This window comes from Columba livia, chromosome 21, assembly GCF_036013475.1.
Source record: "Columba livia isolate bColLiv1 breed racing homer chromosome 21, bColLiv1.pat.W.v2, whole genome shotgun sequence".
Taxonomy (NCBI): domain Eukaryota; kingdom Metazoa; phylum Chordata; class Aves; order Columbiformes; family Columbidae; genus Columba; species Columba livia.
Window position 1 is genome coordinate 4,476,375 of NC_088622.1, and position 8,399 is coordinate 4,484,773.

The 8,399-nt window shown below is 46.7% G+C and overlaps 2 protein-coding genes across 3 annotated transcripts; both read left to right on the plus strand.

Annotated features, from left to right (window-relative positions):
- The first annotated feature begins 132 nt into the window (after positions 1-132).
- Positions 133-3,549, plus strand: LOC102092929 (arylacetamide deacetylase-like 4). Its single transcript, XM_021281841.2, has 4 exons — positions 133-361; positions 1,358-1,574; positions 1,775-1,838; positions 2,527-3,549. The coding sequence occupies exons 1-4, from the start codon at positions 194-196 to the stop codon at positions 3,299-3,301; spliced, it is 1,224 nt and encodes a 407-aa protein (XP_021137516.2). The 5' UTR covers positions 133-193; the 3' UTR covers positions 3,302-3,549.
- A 164-nt stretch (positions 3,550-3,713) lies between these two features.
- CFAP107 (cilia and flagella associated protein 107) lies at positions 3,714-7,013 on the plus strand. Of its 2 annotated transcripts, none has more exons than XM_021281823.2 (4): positions 3,714-3,986; positions 4,972-5,085; positions 5,597-5,774; positions 6,383-7,013. In XM_021281823.2, the coding sequence occupies exons 1-4, from the start codon at positions 3,807-3,809 to the stop codon at positions 6,667-6,669; spliced, it is 759 nt and encodes a 252-aa protein (XP_021137498.1). In that variant the 5' UTR covers positions 3,714-3,806; the 3' UTR covers positions 6,670-7,013. The 2 variants fall into 2 exon arrangements, with proteins under 2 accessions (XP_021137498.1, XP_005514401.3); XM_005514344.3 differs by having other exon boundaries at positions 3,726-4,085; positions 6,383-7,006.
- Positions 7,014-8,399: the final 1,386 nt, after the last annotated feature.

Here is an 8,399-nt window from a genome sequence, read left to right on the forward strand (position 1 = left end):
GGCCTCCCCCCGGGGCTCGGGGCCGCCCGCACCATGACCCCTGCGGCGGCTTTGCGGAGCTGTCACAAACGGCCCGTGACGCCGCCGGCCGAGGCCGCGGTCGCGGCGCGGAGGGGGCCGGGCGGGCGGACGCTGCCGGGCCCCGCCGCGGGCCGGGGAGCCCCCGGGAGCCCCGCGGGGCGGCCGCCGGGCCATGGCGCTGCTGCCCGCGCTGCTGCTGCTGCTCCTGCCCCTGGCAGCGCTGGCGGCGGCGCTGGCCGCCGTGCTCCTCGGCCTCCCCAGCTACGACATCCCGCCCGGGGTGAACCAGCCCGCCAAGCTGCGCCTGGTCCTGGCGGTCCTCCTCGGCACCGCGGCCCTGGTGAGTCGCGCCCTCCGGCGCGCTGATGGTTTCGGCGGGCGGGAGGGTGTTTCCAGCCGAGCCGGGGGTGGGGGATACACGGTTCCGCAGGTCCGGCCCCGCCGGGGTCCCCCCGCGGTGAGGGTGGGCAGGCACCCCCGCCCGGTGCATCAAACCCCGGCCCGCGGACCGCGCTGGGAAGCGAAAAAAGAAGGAGACTGGGTGATGCTCCACACGCCCCGGCATCTCATGGGATGCGTGGGGCTGCGCATCATGCGGGGAGCACCCCGGCAGACCTTGCTCATATCTTGGGCAAAACTCATTTTACGTTCAGAAGTAGCGAGGGGCTCGTTAACAGATATTGCCAGCCCGCGGTGTTGGTTTAAGTCTCGAATTCAGAGCTGAGCTGCTCTTATCTCTGGTAAGAGCCCTCACCTTGAGGCGAAGTCACCTTGCACAAGGAAAACTGCAGCTCTTCAACTGCTCCTGCCACGGCTGACGTTCGTGGTACCAAATCCGGTTAGGGCTGCTTTACTTAATCCCTGGACTCCCTTTTCCAGCATTGCATAAACAGCATTAGAGCTCGCCTGAACTCTTCCTCTGTCACTTGCTCTATCTTTTAATTTAAATCTTTGGTTTTCTCCTTTAGCCACAACATCACCTTTGCTATCACACAGACCTTCTTTTCCTCCACACTGTTTCTTACACCATTTACATCCTCTTGAAATTCCCTGACAAAACAATCCAGCTCTCCTGAACCCCACTAGCAGGTGACAACAAGGGAATGGATAAAGACGCTCATTGGGTATTTAAAATTGGGATCTTGTTTAGCAGCTGAACTGTAATGGTTTATTTGTTTGATTCCATTAATTAATTTGGTTCCCAGCTAATTGTTTGTTCAATTCTTACATCAGATTTATGTTCTAGTTTGCAAGATCACTGGGAAATGAAGCCTCTTGATTTTGCTCAGTAAATCCGTTGTACTCAAGACTTTTCAACTTCTTTTCCCTCTAACAGGGGAGGATTTTGGAGAAGACTGGACTTTGCAGTCAGATCACTTTTGGCCGATACGTGCGGCAGGGCCGGAAACTAAGGGTGGACCCAAAGCTCTTTATCCAGGATCTGCAGTTTAACAAAGTTCCTGTGAGGGTTTATCAGCCTAAAGCTGCCTCTGACGGGCAAAGGAGAGGAATCATCTTCTTCCATGGAGGAGGTTGGATGTTTGGAAGTCTCGGTAAGATATCTGCTGGAGGAATTGTAGTAATACAGAAAGAACACTCATCTTTCTGTAATATTGAAATAAGAGGTTTCAGTATGTGATTTGGGAGGAAGTCTGAAGACAAACACATGCCTTTCTGGAATGACATTCCCTGGCTGTTTCAAGAATGAGGGTAATTGCAAAGCACTAATGAAAACACATCATTTCTTTTCCAGATACCTATGAAAAAGTGTGCCGCTACATATCCAGAGAAAGTGAATCGGTAGTTGTATCTGTTCAGTAAGTGAACCCTACCCAGATCTGTTGTTTGATTATTGTTGCTTTGGTGCCACAGCAGAGCTGCACTGGGTTTGCAGATGTTATTTTTTGCAGAGAAATTTCTATAGAATTCAGTGAAGTCCATAAAGAAGCAAATAGTTATAACAGAGATTTCACAGCTCTTAATTGTTCATGCCCTGATACACCCAGAAACGACCCAAATGGAAATATTTGGCACACTAAGAAAATCTATAAAAGCCAATCAAAAACTTAGATTAAAAAAGTCTTCCTTTTGCTGAACATATGGACATGTAATAAGATGCTCCAAGGAACTGTGATGTATAGAAAAAGAGAGAATAATCACATGCTGTATTACTCTCATTTTACACATAGGAAGCAGAGGCTCAAAATGATTGAATTATCTTGTCAAGAATACACAGGGTGATTTCAGCATGACTAAGGAATGTTCAAAGGCTCTGGCAGGCTCTTCATCAGAAGACAATCCTACTTTACTGAGCCTTTGTATTTGAACAGACAATATACAGCTTATCTGCAATCACTAACTGAGGAATGCCTGCTTAGGAGGTACCAAATATCCCAACCTGGAAGAAAACCACCCCAAAATGATAGGGCTGGAAAGACAGCATGGGATACCATTTCCTGATTAACACATTTCCTTCTCTTACACTTGCCTCTTTTTGTGTATTAGGTATCGTTTAGCCCCTGAACACAAATACCCTGCTGCGTATGAAGACTGTCTCAATGCCACCCTGCACTTTATGAACAATATCGAGCACTATGGCGTGGATCCTGCCAATGTCGTTGTCTGCGGGGACAGTGCTGGGGGCAATCTGGCAGCTGCTGTTTGCCAGACCCTCGCAGGTAGATCAGACCTCCCCAAACTACGGGCCCAGATCTTGATCTACCCAGGTCTTCAGGCACTGGACTTCAATTTACCATCCTATCATCAAAATCGGGGAGTCCCTCTCTTATTTCGAGAACGCGCCGCTTTCTTTGCTTTGCAGTACCTAAATGGGCACGCGCTGCACATGCAAGAGGTCTTGGAGGGCTCTCATATTCCTCCAGACATGAGGCTGAAGTACAGGAAGTGGGTGAGTCCAGATAATATCCCCGAAAAATTTAAGGTCAGGGGTGTGAAGCCACTTACGCCCACTGATTTTGTAGCTGAAGTTTACGAGACAGTGAAAAGATTCTGTGAGCCCAACCTGTGTCCACTGTTGGCCGAAGATGCTATTGTTCACCAGCTGCCCGAGTCTTTCATCCTGACCTGTGAGTACGACGTGCTGCGGGACGACGGCTTGCTTTACAAGAAGAGACTGGAGGACAACGGTGTTCCAGTGACCTGGTACCACCTCGAGGACGGATTCCATGGAATCATAAGCCTATATGATTATTGCGGTTTCTCCTTTCCATCTGGGAAAAGGGGATTGGACAGCGTTGTTAACTTCCTAAAAAGCTTATAGTAGACACCTTAGATTCCACGAGTCTGTTCATGCCTCAATCTAGACAAATATCTTTTTAGGATATTTAATATCAGGTGATGGGTAGTCAATCAAGGGCAGCCATAATCAAAGATAACCAAGGCTCATCAGAACCTTATTCCAGCTGTTAGTTGGAACATGGAATATGCAAAGCTTTTACAAGCTTGTACCATGCTGCAAGCCCTTAGCCTTTAGCTACGTCAATAAAGAATTATATTGTTTTGAATGGACATCCTGGTTTGTCCCACTTGTTTAAAATAAAACACGTCTGTGTGAAGAGAGACTGTGTGTTGTGCAGGTATGTGTGGTGTGTTTGCACAGAGAGAGTACCACTTATATCACAGCATTTCAAGACATACTCTGCGCTCTGATTCTGAAACCTATTAGAGAAAAAAGCCCCGCTGACTTGAGTGGGTTAGGAACCATTGTTTTGCTCAAGAGTGAATCTGATGCAGCCTAGAATGTGGTTGATGGAACAACAGTCGCCATGGGGACAATGAACAGATGGTTCTATGGGCAAGCAGTTCCACGCATCACCCGTGGTTCTCAGCACACCAGCAGCAGGACTGGAGCCCCTTTCTGCCCCAGTTTTAGCACTGGAGTACTGAGGAACCTTTCACCCACCCAACCTGACAGACAATTCCAACAACCAGGGGGGGTAGTGCTGGTGAGACAAGGAAATATGGATGGAGAGAACTGGTGGAAAGTTAAACCCAAATACTCTACTAAAGTTCTCATTGGAAACTGGGTGGAAGACAGGGCACGGGTAAGAGCAGGAAAATACGTGAGAGAGTGGAGCGAGTCGGAACCAGCGCTCTGGAGGCAGCATCCTGCTGCAGCCGTGACAGAGGCCAGGCTTGTCTCGGAAGGGTGATAAAAGAAGGATGAGCATCTTGCTTAGCCTACATTCATTCATTTTGTTAATGATCTGCCACTCTTCTCTAAGCCAGGACAGAAGCAAAGCCCGAGCGTGGGTTTTATTGTGCCATTCACAGCGGACATAACCATAGCCAATTAAAAACGCTATAGCACTTTTTATGGCAATCCCTTCAGACTGCTGTACAACTTACATATAACAATACACACAACTTAATAATATATACCAACATTATACAAGATAGGCTCCATTACCCCTTTCATAACTTAATACTTATTATTAGTTATATCAGAGGATCTTTAATTATTTGGCTATTGGTTTCATTTGCTTCTATAAACAAGAGCATCTTTGCTAGTAGAGCTGGTCGACAGATCACATGCCCTAATTAAGAGCTGAGCAAATTATCATCATTAGACATTTAACTTTGTCAAAACATGCCAGCTAGGTTCGATATTGGAGCTGCTGGGGCAAATCCTCCTGGCTATGCTAGAATTACTTGTTTTAGGTGCTAGTTCACATGGCAGGTGTAAGTATTGAACACCAAACCATGACTCATTTTTCAAGGGCTGTACAGTATCTTATCTTTACAGCAAGGAGTCAATCCAATATTTTATAATTGCACCAGCTGACTTTACCATCTGATTAAAACTACATAGTACAGACTTGTGTCCAAATAAGTGCTTTTAAATGCGTAGATGAAGGAAGCAGCACTGGAACAGAGCTGCTGTAATTCTCAGATTCCCTCGGCTATACTAAGTGTTGTGTATCTTTCCAGTTGCTAAAATCCACCGCGAAACCTGGCAGCAGCATCTACAGCACAGACTTCGTTTCTTTCCCAGATCACAAACCAGACCAATTGCTGAGGAGAACCCTGGCCGAGAAATACGAGGCAAGTAAAGGGAATTTCCAATGTAGGGCTGTGTGTGCCAGCATTCCGAACAGCAATGATCCTTGACTAATACTTCAATCATATTTCCCACAAGTAACACCTGCTAGAATGTCCCTTTCTCCGAGGTGCCTCTCCACACCCAAATATTCTTGTCATTCTCTCCTGACGGACAGACTATATAGTGCTAGTGCACACTGAAACACTTAAGCAGCGCAAGACAACCGGCTTTTCATTCGCAGCCTTCCTAAATGTATCTGCAAACCCACGATGCACGTGTTGAAATCAGACTAATCAGACCTCATGACATACAGATGTAGGTAATTAATTTAACTGGAAAATTATTTTACTTGAAATGCAAATGCTCTTATTTTCAGGGATTAAATTACAAGTAATACATGTGCTGTCATTTTGTGGTATCACTGGTAGCACAGTGTGACTCAAAAGCATGTCGAGCCATCTCAGTGCTACATGGAAAGACAATCAGCAGCGTTTCATCTACGTCTCCTTTCAGGGCCTGCCACTACAGTACCTCTTCACCCATCATGATGAACCAAGAAGCCGATATTTAGTATCGGAGTATGACGATAAATACAACAGACACGGTTATAACCCTGTGCTGCCTCCCCTCCGCACCTGGAATGGACGCAGGCTCTCCTGGATTCCTCAGAAATCAGATTTCCCCATTATTGGTAGGTTTGGGCATTATTAATTCAAATGGATGGAACGTGGTGCAGTGGTCAATATGTAGACTCACAGCCAGGAACCTCCTTCTGTTTTAATTCTAAAAGTGGGTCTTGCGGTGAATTTTGGCTACTTTCTCACCCAATCGGTAGCTTATTTTTCAGATTGATGAAGTGGATATGTCATCCGTACAACAATACTTGATGACCATAGCAAGCACTGAACAGATTTCTCTCCCCCATGCACTAATGCAGGACACAGCTGAAACGAGGAGAGCTGTGACATACAACCAGCGGGGGAATTCACACAGTCATACTATGTTTCCCAATTTAAGTGACACGTACAGCTCTGTTAACTTTTAAAATATCTACCAGAGAGACTATGAAGAATCAGGACTCCTTACATTTATGGCATTACTGCTGTTCTATCGATATCTAACAGTGATTCTCCCTTCCAGGCAGAGGGTAGACACACATGCCCTGGGAACAAAATGACCAGTGTTGTCCTTAATCTGCTGTCAGTACAAATATTCCATATGGCAACTGTGGAGTAAAAACAATAGGACCAAAAATTTAATTCTATAATTTTTCTAACATTTAATCATTTCCTGTCTCAGAACCACCCACCAACTATGGCCTCCTTGAGTACCTGATGAAAAAATGGTACAAGAAGGAAGCCGGAGTGATGAACAGTGTCTACACCGTCTCCTACCAACGCCCACCCATTTCTCCTTTTGATATTTGGCAACTAAAACATCCAACCAAAACTCGGTACGTCCCTTCCAGCCGGGGACGCCTTCCCACGAGCACCAACAGGATCCTGGACTACGAAGGGGGTCAGAAATATCTGGAAGCCGTCAGTGAACTGGTGAGAGCCAGGAAGCCAAGGGAAGCCTCTGCGTAAACTGCTTAGGGTGATCTTAAGTACTACTTAATATAGCTTGTTACTGCTATATATGAGAGTGACTTATTCCATGCGGAATAAATGAGAACTGGGTTATATAGGCGGAGTTGCTGGGTTCCATTCTGGGAATATTTCAAAAGATATTAAATCACTGAAAACAAAATTTTCATGTCTTGGTTTCCAGTCAATGAATCGTTGCAGTAAGAAAAAACAAACCAGGGTGTATTGAACCAGAAAGGATATAAATCTCTTAATTGATTTATCCTTAGTTGTTTCTTTCATTTTTACACAGCTTGCTAAACATTTCTTTAATGAAAGAGGAGAAAAGAAACTTGTGCTACTCCATAATACGTCTGAAACATCCAAGAGTAAAGTAAATATATGAAATGGCTGCATAAGTAGGGACAAGGTGAACCAAGGTTTCTCCCAGCGCGGTGAACGAGCAGACCTTGATTGCCCTTGGCTGCACACACCGAATGGCACTTAATAGTAGATAAGCTGCAAAGTGAATTGCGTTGGCTGACCTTACATTGCCTGAAAGAAATAGCTGTAGGTGGCCTTTATTCTACTGGATAGGCCACCCCAATATGTTACTCATTCAAGAAAGTGCGTGAACAATCTACATAAAGAATGCTGACAGAAGGTCCAAATTCTTACTGCACTCATGTCCCTTGCAGGGACACGGAGGATCGTGTAGGAGCAGTGTCCCGCCAGTCTCAATATGCCTAAGTTAACCATTAAGCAGGGGTCGATCCTGCTTACTCACCCCAACAAAGGGCGCGTAAACTTCCCAGAAACCTCGTACTCGCTCTATAATCCACACTCACATTTCAAAGGAGCCACTTGTCTTCAAAAGCAGCTAAAGGGGGCAGAAGCGCAGCAGCACGTCACAAACCTGATCTGTGTGATGAGCTGCCTCTGACAAAGCCATTCCCTCCGTTCTTTTTGTTTGTGTCTTGTTTCCTCGTGACTTAAGATCTACACAGGTTCCAAAGGCTATTTGTGGGAATTACTTCGCAAAGGAGCAAGGTTGGGATATTAAAGAACTGCTGCAGAATGGAATTATGTTTTTCTATATCTAATTGTGAGGATACTCCCAAGCTGGTTGGTGTAGAGAATAAAGGAAATAATTTTGCAGTTGCAGGGATGGAGGCATTTACTCTGGGTATTAGAAGGAGGGTGGTCAGTAGGTCAGAGAGGTTCTCCTGCCCCTCTGCTCTGCCCTGGGGAGACCACACCTGGAATATTGTGTCCAGCTGTGGCCCCTCAGTTCCAGCAGGACAGGGAACTGCTGGAGAGAGTCCAGCGCAGCCACCAAGATGCTGAAGGGAGTGGAGCATCTCCCGTGTGAGGAAAGGCTGAGGGAGCTGGGGCTCTGGAGCTGGACAAGAGGACACTGAGGGGGGATTCATTCATGTTTACAGATATCTAAAGGGGGAGTGTCAGGAGGATGGAGCCAGGCTCTTCTTGGTGACAACCAGTGATAGGACAAGGGGTAATGGGTTCAAACTGGAACACAAGAGGTTCCACTTAAATTTGAGAAGAAACTTCTTCCTGGTGAGGGTGGCAGAGCCTGGCCCAGGCTGCCCAGGGAGGTCGTGGAGTCTCCTTCTGTGCAGACATTCCAACCCGCCTGGACACCTTCCTGTGTAACCTCATCTGGGTGTTCCTGCTCCATGGGGGGATTGCACTGGATGAGCTTTCCAGGGCCCTTCCAACTCCTGACATTC

Coding starts and splice junctions, on each gene's coding strand:
- LOC102092929 (XM_021281841.2), top strand. CDS start 194: ATGGCGCTGCTGCCCGCGCTGCTGCTGCTGCTCCTGCCCCTGGCAGCG. Junction 1,575..1,774: donor TTGGATGTTTGGAAGTCTCG/GTAAGATATCTG, acceptor TTTCTTTTCCAG/ATACCTATGAAAAAGTGTGC. Junction 1,839..2,526: donor TCGGTAGTTGTATCTGTTCA/GTAAGTGAACCC, acceptor TTTGTGTATTAG/GTATCGTTTAGCCCCTGAAC.
- CFAP107 (XM_005514344.3), top strand. CDS start 3,807: ATGGGGACAATGAACAGATGGTTCTATGGGCAAGCAGTTCCACGCATC. Junction 5,086..5,596: donor CCCTGGCCGAGAAATACGAG/GCAAGTAAAGGG, acceptor GTCTCCTTTCAG/GGCCTGCCACTACAGTACCT. Junction 5,775..6,382: donor ATCAGATTTCCCCATTATTG/GTAGGTTTGGGC, acceptor TTCCTGTCTCAG/AACCACCCACCAACTATGGC.